Source organism: Catharus ustulatus, chromosome 4 (assembly GCF_009819885.2).
Source record: "Catharus ustulatus isolate bCatUst1 chromosome 4, bCatUst1.pri.v2, whole genome shotgun sequence".
Taxonomy (NCBI): Eukaryota; Metazoa; Chordata; class Aves; order Passeriformes; family Turdidae; genus Catharus; species Catharus ustulatus.
In genome coordinates, this window is record NC_046224.1 from 75,284,759 (window position 1) to 75,306,005 (window position 21,247).

Below are 21,247 nucleotides of genomic sequence, written 5' to 3' on the forward strand. Positions count from 1 at the left end.
GGCAAGAGATTGGCACAGGTGCTCAGTGAGCCAAGATGAATTTTCTTTGCTCATGACACTGACTTGTAGAGGAAGTTTACACACAGAGCTTTCTCTTCTGGGCTCAACAGACCCTTCTCCAAAAGGGTCCTGTGTCCTTACAACCTACTCACCAAAAAGTGATGCAGGATGAGGACAGTAGGCAGTGCTGATTAGCATCTCCTGAGCTCTGCCTGGGACAGTGGGATGTTTGGGATAGCCCCTGAAGGGATCAGCCATGGCTTGTCTGGGCCAGCCAAGGGGACAGTGCTGCTGTGGCAAAGCAGGAGTGAGCAACAGGTCTGGCCCTGGGCACTGCTACAGCCAACTTGGTCCCATTCCTACCTCTTCCTGCTGGGATGAGGCAGGCTCCATTCCCAGCTCCACTTTGTGGTGCAGGTGTGCTCTGAGAGTAACAGAGACACCAGTCCTGCTCTGTCCTATTGAGACAGGACCTAAAGCACTTCTGAAAGGAGCTCTCAGGCTGATGATTCAGGATACAGACTGAGGCTCAGTAAAGAGAAAGGTGAGATTTAGACAGCACATCCCCAGCCTGACTGTGCCCTCTCCTCCTCCATGGCACAGCAGCCAGCTATTCCCTGTGCCAGCATAGAGCACTACAGCTGGAACGTGGACTGGGGGATTGATGTTGACAGTGGGGAGACATTTTTGAGGAAACCGCATTACGCTCTTCCTGTACTCTCCCCACTAAATGGGAAGGATGCTGCCTTGCCAGAAACGGAGATGTCTGGTGGAGCTGGTCCTGCAAGCCCCATTCCTGCCAGCAGCCATGCTCAAAATGATCTGTGTGACTTCCCTTCAGCCCCTGTCCCACAGTTGGAGGGGAGGGGTGGCTTCTCTGGAATCCCATGAGCTGGAGAGGGGCTGCTCACGCCAGTCAGGGAGCCCAGGCCTGGGCTACAGCTTGAGACACAGCAAGTAGACTTAAGAGGAAAACCCCTTGAGGTGTCAGGGCAGAAATTCTAATGGTAATTTTGAACTGTTTTTGTCTGTCTAACATTCCTTTTTAATCCCCATCCTGCCTGCCCCTTCCTTATGTAGGGTTACTTTAGTGATCCTTGGAATGTTTTTGACTTCCTCATCGTAATTGGCAGCATTATAGACGTCATTCTCAGTGAAACTAATGTGAGTATTACTCTACCCTCCCCAGGATACCACCACCTCCTCCTCCTCTGCTGTTCCTTCTTTCTTTCTCTCTTTTTTTCTCTCTCTTTTTGTTTTCTGGTTTTTTTCCCTCTAGTCATGCTTTTATTGAACTTGCCGTCGTCCTTCTCCTTCTCCCAGGGAAAAAAAAAGGAGGGGGGGAAAAGCCTCCTTCTTTTTCACTTGTCATAGCTGGCCCCAAGGCTGTGACTGGTGAAAGCGCACAGAGTTTGGGGTGTGTGTGCTTTTTTTCCCTCCAAAAGGTAGACATGCTTGAGTGTAACTTTGACTAACCAGGCTTTTGTTGGTACCCTCCATCATGTGAAACGTTACAGAGGTTTGAGCAACCAATACTGTAGAGTGGTAAGAGACTATTTAATATGCCCACATAACCTCTTTCTTTTCTTATTTTTTTCCTCTTCTCTCCCTCTTTCATGCTTTCGTTTCGTTTTTATTTTCATTTTATTTTTATTTTACTTTTTTTTTACTTTTTTTCCCCCCCTTTTTTCTCCCTTCTCCCTCTTTCTCTCCCTCCTCTCTCTCTCTCTCATTCTTTCTTCCTCTTCCTCCTTTCCTTTCTCTCTCTCTCTCTCTCTCCTTGGCTTCTCTGCCACATGCAGCACTATTTCTGTGATGCATGGAATACATTTGACGCCTTGATTGTTGTGGGTAGCATTGTTGATATAGCAATCACCGAGGTGAACGTAAGTAGCTGGCGTCTGTCCATGATCGTGCCTGCTCTAACATTCATTTGTCTTTCCCGGGTTCTTTTGATTTTATTTTTTTTTTTTTCCTCTCCTTCTTTCTTTTGAGTTTGTTTTCAGAACTTTTTGTTTACTTTCAAAGCTCTTTTATTATTTTGGGTTTTTTTAATTTGGTTTGGTTTTATTCTGTTTTAATTTTTGGAACGACTTAAAGGACTTTTTTTGACTGTTGCATCATTTTCTTCCCTTCATAATCCGCCTGGCATGAATTTAAACTGTATAGCAGGAAAAGAGATGGGAAATGTGGAGTGTAAGTGAAAAAGCTCTTTGTGCCATGGGAAGCTGCTCGAAGAGGACTTTGCTCTGCCCAGTGCTATGCTTTGCTTCCCATGGCAGCTCAATGCTCTCCACCCCACAGAGAGATAAAAGTCAGTTCTTTCGAGGTGGAACTGAGGGACCCAAACCAGGAATCCTCCCTGTGCCTCCTCTCTCAGGCTTCCTCCAAAAGAAATAAACACCAAATCATCTCTGTTTAGAGGAACCTGCTCCTAATGTACCATTTCCAATGAAAAGAGGTAATTATAATTTCTTTTAAAAAGGTAGCAGAAACAGAAATCCCAAAGGAAAACAAAGCACTAGAGTTCCAACCGCCTTTTTTTTTTTTTTTTTTTCCTTGTTGGCAACCTGCTTTGCTCCATCTCTCAAATTGCACCAGCCCCATTGGCAACTGGGTGAGCCATAGAGACTGACATGAGCACCTGGTGTGCAGAAAACATACCACACAGGCAAATATTTTTCCTATATCTCTTTTTTTTTGAGGTGGATGGATACAGAATTATAGGATAAATAGACAAAGGACAGGCAGGAAACACATAGATTTCCAAAGGAAAGACTAGGATGGGTTTATGAGCATGGACAGAAATTACACCAAAAAATCCAGCTTATAAAGGCCAGGAAAATAGAAAGAGTGAAAGAAAATTCCGGTAAATATGTTAAAGAGCATCAAATTAGTTGTGAATTTTCAAAATTATGTGCCTGTTGAATAAACATTCCATCTTGGAATTGTTATGTGCTGTAAAGGCAACCCTTTTCAAGCAGAAAAGTGACAGCATAGTTTTCACTCATTGCTGTATTTAAGGGAAAAAAATTAAGCAGGATTTTGAAAAATAAAAATGCCTTACTTGGAACCTTCAAAAAAAAATATTTTCATATCTTGCTTCTAGATTAACTTCTCTTCTACTTTTTTTTTTTTAAATTCTGAAACAGGACTATTTATTCCAGGTGTAACATTTTGCTTTTGACTAAATATTTTTTTATTTTTTTGTTTTTTTAAACTAGTTTATTTTCCTTGTCTTTTCAAAGAATGGAAAATAGTTTTTAACTAAAAAGGAACTTTTTTTTGCATCTCTCAAATGTCCTACTTTCTGGACACTAAAAGTTGCTTACAACCTTTCCCACAGAATGCTGTAAACAGTTTTGGCTACCCTTTTACTAGGTAGATATTAGTATTAGGCTGACTTTCTAGGAGGATGTTACAATGAGGCTGAAGTTGTTAATTTTTAAGAGGGAAATTAAAACCTTTTCTCTGCCACACTTGTCACAAGCAAACCAAGTAGAGAACCTGGGAATAGCCTTCAGATTGTGGAAAAGTGCAGTTCTCATCCACAGAGGAGGGAGGGAATAAATTCCCACTGGAGGGAATAAATACAGTTAACTGGAAATGAATCATATTTAAATATCAATAAGACCTCCCTGACTGATGTACTTAAATCCATACGAAAGTCTTCTAAGCAGAAAGGAAGGAAATCATTGTGTTTTGGTACATAGAGAGATATCCCAGACTGCAAGAAAATCCAGTGTGTCCTTTTGAAGAAATTCAGATTAATCTCCTCATTAACTTCCATTTTTTGAGAGGAAGAGTCACCCAGGTGTCCTCTTGCTGTTAGAGGCGAGGGATGCTCCTCTCCCTGGACACGTCTGTGACAGAGAAATAAATTGCCATTTGGAGGTGCCCACCAGTGACTGGTGAGTGTCTAGGTTTGTTAGGCTTGTCTAGACATCCAGCTCCCAGACATCAAATGTAAGCAGTGTAAATCACATCCATTCTCAGCATCTTGTAGAGACAGTCCTGCTGCTGAGTGCTGTGATCCTCAGTCCCCAGACTGCCCAGGCTGGCGTGCTTCATTGCCAGGCTCTCTCCCCATTCAAGGTCATGTCAGGCAAGGCCCAGAATCCAGTTTTCAGTTACAGAAACCTGTAAAAAGAGGGCATGGCTCTGCCCAAACAAGCACCTGTGTCAGGTGAGGAGGCAGCAGGGCTGGCCCTGACCCTTTCCATAAGGGCAGTGAAGAGCATTGTGTGATGGTCCCTCTGTTTCCTCTAAAGAACCCTTTCCTTCTATACAGTTTTACAGATCTCTGCACACGTCTTTTTGTTACCTGGCATGTTTAAATCTTCTCTTTTTATCTAGGCAAGTCCTTTGCTACTAGTTTCTAATGTTTGTTACTAAAAACTTGCACAACCTTTTTGACACTCTGATAAATAAGCGGCAGCAACGGATTGAGTTTGTTCTGAAATGTTCTGAAATCCCTTTTGCACTTATATAACCCTTATTGAATAAGAGAATGTTTTGTATGTCGGTTTGTCCTGTCAGATTCAGTCCCTGCTAGCAGCACTTGGTATGTGACACCTGTAGAAAATGGGCTCTGGAAGTGGCAGCCCATCCTGGACGGACAGTTCATCCTCCCCAGCAGTGTGAGGCAGATTGTCAGACACACTTCTCCCCTCTCCTCAGGGGCTTGCTGCTTCCTTGCTGTCTGTGGCTTTGAGCAAGCCCTGCCCTGTGTTTCTGTGCACTGTCTTGTCTTGTTCCCAGAGACCTGGGGTCTGAAAAGGACAGAAGCAATAAACCCTAAAATGCCGATCAGCTCCATGGGTAGGAGATGTTCAGACTGGTCAGGTGCAGCTAAAATATTTCTGCTGAGCTCCTGAGAGGCTGAACAGTGCTTGTGGTAGGATCTTGGAAGGTGCTGCTCTTGGAGTGAAGGGTCAGTTCTTACTGTGGTCAGTCAGAAGGGAAGGTGGAGATGCCCAGTTTGCCCTGCAGCCACAGACAGATCAGGCTGGAATCTGTGAGGTTCCCCAGGGGAAGCAGAGGCAGCAGGCACTGCAGTTGTGAGCTGTAGTTGTGAGGAGAGCCCTGACTGACTGACAGCCTCTACAGCGTGTGCCTGGCTATGTGCTTGCTTTTGTCTCTGCAGCTCCCAATGCTCTGGTTTGTCATTTGTTCTGCCTTTTGACATTGATTTTTGTTTCTTGCAAAGGAATTTCCCAGACCAAACCCTTGGCTAAGACAGATGTGAGTGTGCATGGGCAGGTGTGCGCTCCACTGATTGTACTCCATGTCCCTGAGTGTGTTTGGACGTACAAATCCATGGGACAGTGTCCAGACATAAATCCATGTGTGGGGGAGAAGAGTGTGAAAGCCAGCACAAGTGTTTGTGTGTAGCTGTGCAGTGAATGGGTGTTGATGTGAGTTGGACTGGTTATGGATCAGTGTTTGTGCCTGGGAGATTCCTGAATGCAGGAATACTCCCCTGCATGCCATGGGTGAGCATGCACTTGCACGGCTGTGCATCCCAAAATTCTGGGGAACTCTGTGCTTGCAAGGTAGGGCCCCCTCAGCATTCCTGAGTCCCCCAGGAAGCCTTCAGCCCAAACACCCCCAGGAGGGGAAATATGCCAAGCAGTAAATCCAGTCATGTTAGACCCATTGCTTCCTGCAACCTGGGAACATCTCCTAAGTCCCCCCAGGGAGCTCCACAGACACACAGAGGCATCTCACACAACTGAGGAAGTGCAAAGGGCACAGAGAAAATCAAAATCTGGTGGGTTTATAAACTTCAGAGTGGCACAGTTTCTGCCATATTCACCCTTAAATTGCATTACTCTGAAGCTGCATTTTCAGAGCTTTTTTCTCAGTGACTCCTGTAAACTAACTTTCTAGCCACAATGGGAAGATTTTTTTTTTTTTTTCTCTTTTGGGGCACTCTTATGCCGCTTCTTAAGTAACTAAAGAGGGATAAGAGGACTTTTAAATATTTTGCAAGGCAGAAACCAGATCTACCATATGACAGCTCTCTCCAAGACAGAGAATGACTTTTGGGAAGCAAGATGAAAAATGGTATAATATATGAGGCTTGGGATGTAGTGCCTGTGAATTATATTCTTTGGACTTTGACTAGATCCCTGTACCTCAGTCTTCCCATCAGTAGAGACTTTTATTATTCCTTATGTTAAATAAGTAGTGCTATTAGAGTTGCCAAAACCCTTTGAGCTGCTTAGAAGAAAATGTTACAGTGGTAAAAATTATTACTCTCTATTATAATTGGAAATAAATGCTATAGGAGTTGACTAAAAAGCAGCAGGTTTGAACTCTGTCATCCCAGAAGCAGCATTTGCTTCCTTTCCACACCAGCAGACACAGCCTGGAGCTGAGTGCTGTAAAAGTGACTAACAGCCTCTGTCCTCTGCTCCAGGCTAAGAAAGCTGCTCATTACTGTTTGTTACTCTCTATCCAGTGGGGAGATCAAGTTCAATTTGTGCTGTGCCACAGTGCCCAAAGTAATGGAAAAAAGCCAGGCCCTGAGTCACTAGGAAACTGCGAGCTCCTTCCTCTTGGCTGGGGAGGAAAAGTGACATTTCCTTGGTTCACAGGGTCCTTTTACCTTCATCCTTTCCCCTGCCAGTGTCAGAGCAAAGAAACTGCATGGATTAATTAGTGTTGGATTTTTAAGATTAACACGTTGTTACACTAATGAGAAAGTTTATGTGTTTTTGTGAAACATACATGTAAAAACAATAAATTCCTACAATCCCCTAAATATGAATAATGAAAAATTCCCTGTGCTCCCTAAGAAAAAAGAACCAAAAACCTATGTTTTAAAAAATAAAATAAGCTTTTATTTACACTGTTACAATTCTTTTAAAGTGCCTCATAAATTAATGTGGTCCTCAATAATAATTATGGAAAAAAAAAAAACTTGTTAATTAAAAAAAAAATGTACATAGTAATCAAAATTCCATTCTCCCAGGAACCTGATCACTGTAACATCAAGGCCAGAAAAAAACTATTTCGTATAAAAAAATTTTCATAAACAAAAAAAAAATCTTCTCTCCCAAGTAAATTAATAAAAAACTATTTAAAAAATAATAAACTAGCTAAAATATTTTCTATACATTTTCAATATTTAAGAAAAAAATGTGTAAGGAAAAAAAACGTCTCAAGTTTTATTCTAAACTGTTTTACCTTCTTCCTAATCCTATCCCACAGCAAAAAAAAAATTCAAATTAGTGAACCAAAACCACTGCATCAATTAATATTTCTACCCAGTTCCAAGCTAAAGCCAAAACAAGAGTGCAGCTCATGGCCTGCAGGTGTGTGAGAGTTCCAGGGGCATGCCAGGTGGGAGCATCAGAGTGTGTGTCTGGAAAGGATCCCGGGAGGGAGGGTTTGTGCCTGTCTGTGCCCCTGAGCTGTCTGCATGTGCAGGTGCCTCTGTGTCTGTCAGCTGTGCTTGGGGAGCAAAGCATCGGGCTGGGCTCCCCCCTGCAGCTGTGTCAGCGCTGTCCGGGTGTGCCTGTGGATGCTGCACAGGCTCAGGGAGTCGGAGCTGCCCAGCCCAGGTGCCCAAGGGATGCAGCAGGTGTGAGGGATGAGAGCTGCCAGGGACAGAGCAGCGCTGGCTCCAGGGCGCGCTGGGAAATCGTGGGGTGGTTCTGTGCACAGCGTGCCCTCCTGCTGTAGCAGCACACGTGTTCCTGAGAGTTCTAAAGAGAGGAAGAACAGTGGTCTGAGGGTTGATGGAAATGCTGGGATTTTGGAGGGGGGTGCAGTGTTGTGACACAGGACTTGGGGTGCTTCAGGAAATATCCCCCATGTGAAGAAGGTGAGGGAGATGCAGACCCCACCTTGGTGTGTTACTTCCCTAAAAAATGTCAGTCAGGTCTCTTTTGCCCCAGCCTCCTGGGTAATGGTTTGGTGTCTGTCCATCAGGTACTCACGAGAGCCAAGTACTTTATACCTTGCACTTCTGGAAAGGTTTCTAAATTCTGTCAGGAAGTCAGCAGAGGGTTGCAGCTCAATTGAATCCTGAGTACTGTTGCAGTAAGGCCAGAGAAATACCAAAGCATTGAGCTCCCAACACTTGGAGACTTGTGCAGTGATTTCTCATTTAGTCTCTTTTATTTCTGACGTAAAGCAGCTCAGGCTTAAACCAGGCGCATGAGGCCCTTTTTTTACAATCATCTTGCTTTTGGTGTCAAGAGGCTTCATATTATTTGCCACGAGCTCCTGCTCCCATTCTTTGGAATATCTGAAAGCCTGTACTTAAATCTCCCTTTCACCCTCTCCTGCACTTTTAACCCACACCCTGCCTTTCTTCCTTCTCTCCCTCGCTTTCCTCTCCCCCGTCTCCAGCCACACTAAACCTCACGAGTTTCACTCTCCAAGGTGTCTGAAGGCAGAGAACCAGCGGCTGGGGGCTGCAGCCCTGGCTCAGGCACCCAGCCCGTGCCAGGACTGGAGCTCCCAGCCCTGCCACAAGCCCTGGCACACACACACCCCTCCAAGGGAGCAAGGATCGCGGGAAGGACGACATGCACCCAGCCTGCCCCTCCCCTGGGACTGCCATCCATATCTGTCGCTGTGTCTGTCCGTCTGTCTGTCCGTCCTCCTCTGCCTGTCTGGTTCTCTCCGCTTCCACGCCCTTTGCTGCTCAGATTTTGGCCACCTTTGCGATTCCTACGACTCGCGAGCTCGTTTAGCCAAATCTCCCAGAAAAAGCAGAAAACATCTCCCTCCCTCTCCTTTCCCCTCCTCTCAAATGCCATCTGGGTGGCAGAGGCATCCAAATTGTCTGTAGCAAAGGGCTGGAGAAGCACAGTGGCTCCTTTTGACATCTTGTGTTGTCACACCCTCACTGCTGCCATCCCAGAAGTTGTCCGTAGTCCTGAGCTCTCCCTGTGTGCGTGTATATGTATGTATATATAACTTGTTTTCTTTTTGGAAAAGCTACTGATAAAAAATTGATTGGGGGGGTGAGGGGAGGGTGGATTTAGTTTGCCTTTTATTTTTTTTTCCTAAATATCTGGTGGTGTTTTGATCATTGGAATAATTTGGGTAACACACCACGGTGGCCCCAGCTGTAGGAATCCACGTTGAAGCATGGTTGTGATCTGTAGCAGTGGCAAGTGCTTTATTTTGCCCTTGAAGAACATCACGAGAGCTGCCCTGGACTCTTCCACAGATTAGGCATAGATCAATTTGAAATTGATCACCTACCATGCTTAATCAACAATTTCAGTGCATGTTTTTCACCCTGTGTTGGTGAGAAAGAAGTATGGTATGACTATCCAACCACAACCATGTTTGAACAGGGTTATTTTTGGTTTTATATATGTATATATGTGTCATGATGATGGGGCCTCTTTTTTTCCCTTTTTTTTTTTTTTAATATCTTGTCTTTAAAATGTTGGTATTTTGAATGCATTTCCAAAGTATATAAAGTGATTTGCTCTTTCAAAGAGGTAATTTTGGTAACTGCACAACTTTTTCTGTGTGGAAATCTATATGAAATATGGACAATCAGAAAAAAGTATGTCTTTTCTGAAAAAAATGGGATAGCAAATGCAAATGAGTCCTTGCTCAGTTTACCTGAGTATTTGAGCTGTTGCTAGCAGCACTAGCAACATAAGAAGGAGGCATTTAGGTCCCACTTTGAAAGACTTTTCATACTACCCAATTTTAAGGAAGTACCTCAGTATTGTGATTTCCACAAAATTGTTATACTTGGCTTCTGACATTATTCCAGGCCCATGGAAAATTCAGAATGTATTTTAATGCAGGGAAGGCTTAAGAGCAGCACAAAAATAAATTTGCCTTACTGGAAAAAAATAACCGCACACATTCTCGTTAATTAAGATAGGAGAAACAGAAGATAAAGAATCCAGGAGAACAAAGTCTTAGAAGCTGAATGTGAAAGCAGCAAAAAGAAAGTTAGACAGCCCTGTGACTGTAAGACCTGATGCATAAACCTGTCTGGAGTCCTTCTGAGTGAAAATGTTTAAAATGGTGGCCCACAGCACTGCCCTGAGAAGTGAATTGTGCTTTTAATTAGTGCAGGCTTGCACATACCCAAAACCTTGCTGGGTTTTAAGGCCTTTAAAGCAGAAGTCCTGTTTTCTTATTTGACTGTAAATTATTGTTACAATAACAGTAAAATAATAATAGTAGGAACACAAAGAACCACAGACCTTGTCCCGTGTTGGTTCAAGAGTAAAAATAAGTGTATGACATCTACATTTCAATACAGAGAGTTTTTTAAAAAGTCTACATCCAGATTTCCTGACCAGTATTTCATTTTACTTATCATTTTTCTATCACAGCACTTTGAAGAGAAAACCCTCTACAATATTCTGGCATCAAAATCTGTGATATATTACAGTTATAGTTAATCTTCCTTTAAATTCCAATGTGGTTTTCCACAAAACTAGTTAAAACATTCAAATTAAAAAGAGCTACCCCAAGCTGATTATATTTTTCCATTGGCTTGCTAGCCAGGATAAATCATTCCTTTTGCCTAGCAAAGGTTTCTTTTAACTTTCCCTGAACTCTAATAGAGATTGTATCTTTATATGAATCCACAGAAAAACCTCTGACTCTTAATTCCTCATATCATCTCTGGATATATTAATGTTATTTAATGATCTCTAAGCATCCCAAATTAGATGGTCAAAAAGGTGCTTGGGTGAGTTCAAATCCAGCTGGTTCTGTCATCCCAGGAAATGCCTTGAAGCAGTGAAAGATGTTTCTGGTGTTTAATTCTCTTTTTTCTCAGACCTACCTTGCTGAGAATGGCCAAGGAATTTTCCAGTGTCTCTGTTCTCCATGTACAGACTGCAGTAACAGAGAGGGCACAAACCTGCATTTCACTCCCAGTTTTGCTGCAAAACCCTCCCGTTCTTCATGCAAACCACAAGAGCTTTTAGCATCAGGGCTATGAGACGTCACTGCCTGCACAATCTTGTACTCTTGTGCATATTTAGAGAAATTCTAACTGGTCCCAGGCTGCACTGCCAGTTGCAATGAAAGCAGCAGAGGTGATGGAAGAAGGAAGATGCACACAAGCATTTTACTTGTTTTCCTCTTTAACTCACTCTTCTCCTCCGTCTTCTTCTCCCCAGTGATTTTCTCCCAGTTTTGCGGAAATCTTGGGCAGCAGACATTTTCAGCAAGGCAGCAGGAAGTTTCCCTCTCTCTTATGCAGCAAGTAGATTTTCTTCTCTGTCTTCAGCCAAGATCCCATCAGTGCAGAAGAGCTGCTCCCCTTGGTGAATGTTTTTGTGCCACGAACTGGGCAGCCTTTCAGCATGGTGATGGTACAAGTCTGCAAACCCAAATGTACAGACTTCCCATCAGCTGCATACCCAGCTGTGGGGGCTTTGCTGCTTTTACCCTTTCTAATATAGTCAATAGAGCACCTCATTCAGCTCTTACCTTGCTTCCTTCACATTCTCATGCACCAGCCAGATGAACACAAAAGGGGTGTTGTTTTTTATTATTTCTTAATAGACATCTGGTTTGGAAATGGCTGTGCTCTTACCTTCGTTCCCTGATCTGTTCTTTGTGGAGACTGTCTGGCACAACATGCCAGCAAAACAACTTGTGCCTCATGTATCTTCCTGGGCATCTGCTGGATGGGACCCATCCCCTGCTGCAGCCAGATGACCAAGCTGGAGGGATCAGATTGCTGCTTATGGTCGGCTGATTGATGGCCAAGAAATGTGACTTGGCTCTAATTGAAGAGTAAGGGGACATCACAGCCCAGTTGTTCTCTCCAGCTCCACTTGGAAGCTCAGAGACACCAGCCAGCAGTGCTGAGCCTTGTCTGAGTGGCTGGGAGAAAATCTCCTTCATCCCAAGCCAGACATCATTACACAAGATGAACAGACGTGAAGGCAAAGATGCCTCAGCTGTAAAGAAACACCTGTTAATAGAAAAACATCAAAACAAATTGATGTTTAGAGACAGGGAATTTGAGACTCAGCTGTTTGCCCGTATTTGAAATCACACAGTAAATCACACACAGCGAGCATCACATACCATCTAAACAGTCCCTACCCTTGTTTTTGTTACCAAAAAATTCATCAAATCAATAATAATTCATTCTTTGAAAGATGCATAGAACAAGAAAATGTTGCTCAGTAACTTTGTAAGATCTATTCCCAGTCTCCATATGACCACTTCTAGTGTTTTTCTGATAATGCCTGTGATTGGCATTTCAAATCCCAGAATCTCACACAGGCCTTATTGTATCCCATATTATCATACAGAAATTCAGTACGAGTCTGTAGGCTGTTTTTTCTAGGAAAAAATGTTAAATAGCTTTCTAATTTAAAAGGCAATGAAAATACATAGACTGGGAATTAAATACTAGCTGCTACAAATCTCAGATGAAAATGGTCCATAACAATCTCTCTGTTTGGGCTGCTGGTATCTCTGGATATACTCCCTTGAGCAAAGATTAACTATACAGAACTGACAGGGCCTCACCTACAGTCATCCAGAGCCTCTTGCAATCCACAGACCTACTGCTTTGGGACAAAGGGGGACTGGGTTTTTTCCTGCTTCCACCAGCATGTGCAGTTTCTTTAAGCAGCCTCATCAGATGGCTCATCCATCTTCACACTGCCCCAGAGCCTTTGGGCTTCCCAAAGGATGGTCCTGGCAGCACTGCATGTGGAATCTTCCAGCTGGTAGCCCACCTGCCTGCCCAGAGCTGCTCCTGGTCCAGTCCCCAGAGTTATACTGAGGAGTGGGGGCTTTGCTGCAGACCACAGCGACCCCAGCACCCCCAGTGTAATGCCCCATCACTTATACAGGACTTGTGCAGTACAACAAGGATGCTACTGAAGTTTCCTTCTGGATTTGGGTGCTTCTGGAACCCTACAGTATCTGCAGGTCTCCCTCCTCCTTTCAGCCTGAGGCTGGCCAGAGAAACCCCAGAGACACCAATACATTGAGAGCACCAAGTTTCCCTCTGTTTCCTTGTCCTTCTCCCACGCCATGAAATCCCATCAGCTAACTGGGAAGTAATTAACAAATGTCTGCTCGAGTGCAGAGAAGACAAAAGCAGCCATGGCAGCAGCAGGACATGCCTCTGGGAGTTAATTCCTCCAATCACCAGTCTGCAGGGAAGAAGAAGCCTGTGGATGTCACACCCTCTCAGAACCAATGGAATGGTGCAAGGTGTTGGACACAAAGCTCCTGCCTATCAATGGCTCGGAAAGCTCATCTCAAAGAAGAGCTCTGTTGCCATTCTCATTTCCAAGGTAGGCTGTGGGGTGCTAAAAGAAGTGGAAAAATCAGTCCTTACTGTGCACAACATCATGTCTTTCAAGTCATTAGGACTGGAGTGAATGTTTTGAAAAGTCTTTGTCTTCTATTTTATTTTGACATCAAAATCGGTGCCATGGTCTTGGTACACAAGACCCTGAGCAGGCCAAGTGTGTCAGGGAACATCTCCCAGCTCACAGCCCTCCAGAGCAGCTGTGATTTTACAACAGATAAGTCAAGATGATGGATTTATTTGGGTGTTTGGGATGGGAGAACCTGGATATGAAAATAACAATTTGCAATGAGTCAAAACCAGATACAGGCTGTGCTCCTTTTGGAAAGATTTCTCTCCCTCTTCCCTCCTGGACAACGAAAAAAACAAAACAAAAAAAAAAGGGAAGAGAAAGATGAGCAATGCAATTCAGAACATAAATCCAAAGAGGTAGAGGAAAAGAAGACTGCCCTTTCCAGCATAGTGATATGAGATAAACACTGCTGAGTTTGATGTTTAAAAGCCGTGTTAATTTTGCCTTAGGAAACGCAGTGAAGCCCATTGGACTGCTCAGGAACAGCCGTGAGGACACTGTTGGCATGGATAGTGATGAAAGTGAGGAAAGCTGGAGAGATTTGGGAACTGAAATTCTCACTGTTGCTCTCTCTCCATCCTGCTCAGTGGTCTGTTCTGTTCCCAAAGTCCCCCTCAGGGTGCTCCAGGCTGGGACAGACTGACCATCTCCTTTGGGAGCCATTGCCCTGTGAATCAAAAGCCAGCCAAATTAAAAGGCAAGCTCAATGAAAAAAAGTTCATCACACACAGCTCCTGGCAGATGTGTTCAAATCAGCAAAACCTCTTCTCTCTTACTCAAAGAGAAGATGCTCAAAACCACTCCACCTGTAAAATAAAAGATCCTGCACACAAGTAGCCTTTCAACATTTCTTTTCCTGGCTCAATTCATCTTCAGCACCTTCTCATCCAGATGTTCTAGGGCTTCTGTTGGCTGCCTGTCCCACAGAATACAAATGATGAAACACAGGCAAGCTGCCCCTGCCTCTCTGCAGCTGTTCCTGAAGGTGAGCACGACAGCTCTGATAGTGGTTAGTATCTGCTTCTTCCTCAGGAGCCCCCAGGCTTGATTACCATAAGAGTTGATTTCCCAGAGCTAATGAGAAGGATTATTAAAACATCCTGAAAATTAAGAATAATTTGCATAGATATACTTTACCAATTGTTCTGCTTTTCTGAAAGTCATGGGAAAAAACAGAGCTTTTATCTGTGTTAGAAAAGCAGCCCTTTCATTACTTGTCTTCTAATTGTCAATCTAGGGTAATCTGCATAACCAAATTAAAGCAATTGACTTTCCTTATATTTACCTTAAGCACTTGGAACTGTAAGACTACTGTCTGACAATTTCATGGATATATATATGAAATTAATTAATAAGCTATTCTAATTATTATCATTTGCATATTAGAAGCTAATTAGAAAAGCAAGCTCTAGAATTTCAAAATCTTAGAATACATAGGAAATGAAGGGAAAAAAACTGATAGCCGCAGGACTCATTTGCTTAAAAAGTTACCATGCCCTTATTAACTGTATTCAAAACAGGCTTTTGTTGCATTGGGGCATGGCAATATTTCCCCTGAGGCCTGAGATCATGTGGAACCAGTGAAGTATAAATGCATATATATTGCATTTGGATGAGCTGACACTTGGTGTCTATTGGCCCCCATGAGTCAGTGCAGGCAGAAATGTAATGGCAAACCTCATTGCAGATGTCACATTTTTCCTAATTCCCCTCATTGCAACAAATGAAATTTTAACTCCCTGCTGCAGGAGAGTTCAGTCTCCTCTGCAGAGCTGTCTGAGTATCAGCATGTTATATTGCACTGGAACACCCAGAGCCTTTTCCAGGGAAATCACCACTTGCCCCAGAAAAGGCAGCATCACACAGCTCAGTTCCCTGTTTTCCTCTAAGATGGTGCCCTTTTCTAATAGGCATTAAATGATCCAAAGAAGCCTCTAGTTCTTCACCAAGATTAGAGCTAAAGGGAGGCTCGATTTTTTGTTTGTTTGTTTGTTTTTGTTTTTGTTTCTGAAAGCCCCTTGTAACAGTCTTTTTCTGTTTTAAAATAGAAGGAAAATTTAAAGGTGAAAAACTTACAGTAAAATATCATTTCTATTGAAATAATCAAGATTCAAAACATATGCTTCAGTAAAGTAAAAGCAGTTGAATCTGGTATCGATTTTTTTTTTCTTAGTTACATATGATTTATAGTGGAAATGTAAACCAAATTAAAATGTGTGAGGACAAAATGTGAGATTTCAACCTTACATTTCTGAAATGCCTGTTTCAAAATTGGCATGTTTCTACAGAACATTTGACTTTCAGCATCAGCACTCTTCTAACAGAAAATATTTTTGCAGGAAAAAAAAATAATTTTGGCTAGTTTTATTCAAAATGTTCCCAGAAATTCTCAGAGCTGCACACTTAAAGGAAGAATGCACCGTTTGAGAAGCTTTTCTGGTTTGTTTGTTTTTTGTTTTTTTCCCTGCTAATAATTTGATTTCACTGTGAGATTGTGGGAATTGACAATTATGCCATCTGCAATCCAGTCGTATTCCCTGTCAGAGAAATACCAGATATGTTTCTGCCTGGCCTTACAATAACCTCACAGACTTTTGGTGGCTGGTGGGTTATCTCCAGGGTCCCTGTGATTAAAAACCCAGGCAGCAGTGGCAGACAGATGGCTCTGGCAGGGGCTGTGCTAACTCCCCAGTGCAGTGGCACACTATTACCTGCCAGCAGACAGGTTGATTTGAAACCCTGACTTTTTCCAGCTCTCCACAAAGACTTGTGCAGCTCAGCCTCCTGAGGTCACTTCAGATTTTTGACTCTACAAATACAAGAGGATGTCTAGTGTCTTCTTCTACCATGTCTACGTGGCACAGAGAACTTCCAATCCTCTTTTTTTTTTCTGCCCATACTTCAGTTAATTCTTCAAACTCATAGGCCTGCAGATCCCATGTCAGTGTAACCACAGGGGAAGGAAACATCTCCAGAAGAGCAGTGTGGTTTGTCACTGCCACATTTGTGCTTTTCAATTACCCTCCACATCTTACCTATGGTTCTGATGAGTTTGTTTCCCCAGAATGTCTCTTTCCACCCTTCATCTTGTGCCCAAAGCCACAGATGCAGCATGGCTGGCTGAAGTAGGACTCTGGGAGGAGATCTCTATGGACAAAAACCTCCATCTAGAACAGGCTGATATCCTACAAATGCAAAGGAACTACACAACGCTTGAGGCAAGCTCTGCAGAGCAGATTCCCAGAGGCACCCTTCCTGCAGTGAGGAGAAAAAAACAAGAAGTGAACATTTATCACCTCCTTCCTCACAGGACAAGGCTGACAGACCAATTATCAAATTTCCAACAGATATGGCATCTTCACAGGTAACTTTTCATTTTCCTTGGTCAACAACAATCAAGGAAACACCTTAGCAGACATCCATCACCAGCAACCAGCTGGCCCAAGGGGGCTCCCAAGAGCTTCATCCTCGAGTTTCCTCAGACTGTTTGTCACAAAAAGCAGCATAAGCACCTCTCCTGAGCATGACCGCTCATTCTCCTGAGAAATATGAATCTACTCTGTCATCTTGTGGTGCCAGCATCTCAAACACACATTTCCTCTTATCTCTTCTAACCCAGGGCTATCAGGCATAACTAGAAGGCTGCAGTTGTACCTCTGCATTGACTGAGACAACTCTAGCAAAGCAATTATAACATTGTGCACTCAGCTGCTCAAATGCTCTCTGCAACATAAAGGTTGAATCATCTCTTGCAAGAAGAGATTCCTCCCTATGAATGAAAGTGATGTTAGAAAGTAAAATACTACCAGCAAGGAAGTTTTGCTCCTCAAACATCGGGGAAAAGATCAGTTTAGACTTCTTAGCAAAAGCTGGAGCCCCTGCAATGGAGTTGAACTCATCTTCAGTGTGGTGTAAAAGAATTGCTGCCATCAGCAGTGTTGGCATTGGGAATGCTGCATGCCTGTCCTGTCATCTCAGTGCACTCAGGCTTCAACAGCTACTGATACCCAGCAGTCCAGGAGTCTCTGTGGTTATATGGTTTACATTTCCAGGCATTTCCAGGTCCTGCTCCTCTGGAGAGCCATTGCAGTTGTCAGCAAACCAGCCAAAAGGAACTCAAACCTCCCAACACAGTCCTCCGTCTCCATCTCCAGTGCTCCACAAGGATGAGGTGGGATTAATATCTCATCTCAGGAATTTCCTACTGAAACTTCCATTTGAATCTGCCTATTAATACACTTTCTTGTTTCCTTCCAAATCTTTATCCCTAAGATATTCTAAGCCATGGACATTTCAGGGAACTTTGATACTGCTGTGACTATGCAAAGCCTTTTTGCTCATATTTTTGCTGCTGTCTTTATAGGTCTGAAAAGCCACACCGTCCCTTCTCAGAATTTCAGAATGGATTGTATTACAGCATAAATACCCTACTATATTGACTCTGTTACATATTGCTCTTGAAAGACTGGCACTGGTTCTCCTGGAGAGCAATTTTTATCCTCTCCCAGCTTCCAAGGCACAACCCATTAGAAACTATTTCCTTGACTTGATGGCAGTATCAGACATCAAGTTGGATTTGTAGACATTATGGAGGTTGAACAGGACCTGGAGGGGTTGTTTCCTTCACAGGTAAACCTCCCTCCCACCTACCCAGGCAGGGCATAATTAGTAGGAAAGTTACCTTATCCAGTGCTGTGGTCTCTGAAATTTTAAGTATCTCTCCATTGAATAAAACTGGCTTCTTTCCCAGGGACATCCTTAGCTGGGATCCTGACTCCACGATGGGCACAAGCTTTTCCTTCCTCTTTTGTGCCTGTAGGGGCTCTAAGAATGCTCACAGGTTTGCAGCAGCTGAAGCAATTTATCTGTTTAAAAAGCTGCTTTTCTGGTACACACTGAACATGAATAGGATGCATGCAGGCAAGAGTATTCTGAGGAAGTTTTCAGACATGTTGCAGGGATCACTCAGTCTTCATCCTACTGAATTTTTACTTGAGCTTCTAGAACCTTCTCTTCTCTTTCTTGGCCTCTTCTGCTCCTTAGCATCTCTGTTGCCTTTTTAAATATAGTGACATCAAAAGAAAGAAAGAAATACCCAAAGAGTTCTCATTGCACTCATCCCCCCAAGTGTCTTCACACAAGTGCATCCTGCGGCAGATATTTCTTTTCCCACTCAGCCTGCAGGTTTCCTTCTGTATCACTCTAAATATTGGACTTGTGATTTATACTTCAGATCCCTCTTCTGTATGAGGGAAACTGCTCAGAACATTATCTCTGACTGATCTCCCTGCTGTGGAGTTTTCCCACTCAGTATGCTCATGCTACTCACCCCAAAAGAGAAGGGCAGGATGGAAGGCTTGGGGTTCCTCTGCAGGCTCAACCCCGCTCTGCAGGAGCAGGGATGGCTGCAAATTAAACATTACAGCCAAGAGTGCTTTCTGCTCAGTGCTGTAGCTTCTCCAACAGCTCTTTCAGAGGCATTAAACAGATGAGGGTTTGTTTTTCCACATTGTTCTGAGATTTGTGGAGATGAAATCCTGCCCACTTCAGATGGGCAATAGACACTGGGTGTAATTCCAAGTACTTGTCACCCTGCCTCCATCTCCGGGAAGTGATGTGACCACTACATTCTCAGGTGCCAGTTGCCTGTCCTTGTCCTAGAATTGGCATTCCCACATCACTGGCAAGGCTGAAGATTCTTGGATAATCTAGCAGAAGCTCTCTCAGCTGTAGAGTTCACACTGGCCACTCTTGAAATCTCCAGTAATGGGTTCTCAGGTGCCTGTGCTCAGGTCCATGGGGTGCCCCTTTGGCACAGGTGGTGGGATTTCTCTCCTATCTGAAACCTTTGTGGATACCAGAAAATGTATTCAGCAATCCAAAGCTGGAGGTTGATTTCCCCCTCATGAACTCCCACAATGTGCACAAGCATAGCAGGAACCTCAGCCCACAGTGCCACAGTTTGTACAAATCTCACCTGCCAGCATCAGCAGAACCTTTCCTGGGCTGCTTTTCAGCCTCTTCCATAGGTAGGGATATAATTTGGTGCATTTCTGACCACATCTTAAAACATAGCCCAGTTAGCTCAGGGAATAAGACAAGAAATGACAATGAAGGTACAATATCCCACAGCACCTCGAAAGGCTTCTTCAGCCTGTCAGTCATAGATGCACCAACACTGTCAGCCAGAAAGGATGGAGAATTCCCAAAATTTTTAGGCTTCCTTCAGTTATTCTGAAGGGCCTTTGTACCTTCTACCAGGAATGCAGCAAGCAGCAGAATTAGGGTCCTTCTCCATTTAGAAAAGGTGATTTGCAGAACTAGGAAGAGGAAGGAGGATGGGACAGAGAAATGCTTTGCTGGAAAGATGTTTGCCTAGCAGCACAAAATCAAAATCTGTGCCCGACCTGTAAGAAATGTCTCTATGGGCACTGCTTCTTTATTTGGTATTCAAGCCAACTTTTGCCTGTATGTGATCTGAAAACACAAGAGCAAATGTGTGAAACAGGAGGATAAAAGCAATGAAAGCTGACATTACCAAACCAATGAATTAACCCAAATTATTAAATGAGCTGGTGTACATGGGTTTTTAATTGCTCTCATTTGCCTGTACCCCCAAATAGGCTGTGCATCCAAACTACAATTTTTCTTCAGGTAATACGATGCCAGTTTGATTACTGCAGCATCTTTGGAGAGCAGGACCATGCTGCAGGAGTCCTCCACGGCACTAGTGGGAAATTCTGACACTGACAGAAGAAGAAATACATCAGTTCCCATTTTGCTAAAGTAGCAGACAGTTTTAGCATATGGTAGAGGTTAGGCCTGAAGGATTATGTTACTATTGAACTGAATGACTCCCAATAAAGACAGTTTTATTTAATTTGCAATTCTGCTTCTTACACCCAAGGATACTTGCGGCCTTGGGTGTTTTTTAGAATTGCTCTCGGTATTGGAAATGGCCACAGAGATTAATCAAGGAATATCAGGCAGAGTGTCTGCAGCAATTTTGCTCTTCCAGGCATGACCAGGGCTCAGCTCAGCTCAGCCTGGCCTCCAAGAACACATCCTTTGTGTCCCTAGGACTTTGCTGTGAGGTGGGTGAAGGTAGAGCCAGCTAATTAGCTGCACCAACCTGCTTCCCACAGCTGGTGCCGGGTGTTGTAGGGCTGCCAAGAGCCAGTGAGACTCTCCCAACCCATTGCCCCACCCAGAACTGTGTGTAAGGGGACATATAAACAGAAAGTGTTGCTTTAGCACTTGGATGTTATGGGTTTACAAATCATAATGATGCACTAGAAGCTGGCTGGTCCCTGTGCAGAAATGGCCTGGATCAGAGCTGGAGAGCTAAATCAGCCCCATATATTTTACCAGCTCAGTACCTCCACTGCCAGGGTGTCCAGCACTCAGGAGAACTGGGTGTGAGTCACATGTGGTGGTGGGGAGAGTTTACATCAAACTCAGTGGCAGTTGTACCAACCTCTGCCACAGCCAGCCTTGATCCTGGGCATCCTAGGGAATAAGCCCAGCCTCTTGTGCATTTCTTTCAAATTCCCTTTTGCCATCTTCTGCCATTTGTTGCTCCTGTGTTAGCCAAGACCTAGTTTACTAGGGCTCTTGATTGGAGACTTATTACAGCTTATTTCTGTCTGCCTTTCTTTAAAGCCAGCTGAACATACCCAATGCTCTTCCTCTATGGTAAGACCGAAAATACAGACCACCCTCCCAGCTTCTGTGACACTCTTTCTAACACACTCCTTTTTTCTCTTCTCCGTGGTCACAAGTTCTCTCTCCAAGCCCAGCCTAGTTATTTGTGCATGAAGCTGCCATGTCATGTATTGGTGTGAGTCTGGTGTTCACATGGGCTGTGAATATGCTGCACA

At 43.7% G+C, this 21,247-nt stretch overlaps 1 protein-coding gene across 1 annotated transcript in view; it reads left to right on the top strand.

Moving 5' to 3' along the window:
• Window positions 1-21,247, top strand: part of CACNA1C (calcium voltage-gated channel subunit alpha1 C) — a 384,464-nt gene that overhangs the window by 334,672 nt on the left and 28,545 nt on the right. The window contains 3 exon segments of the mRNA XM_033057464.2: window positions 1,081-1,164; window positions 1,803-1,886; window positions 21,030-21,062. Coding sequence (XP_032913355.1) covers window positions 1,081-1,164; window positions 1,803-1,886; window positions 21,030-21,062 — 201 coding nt within the window.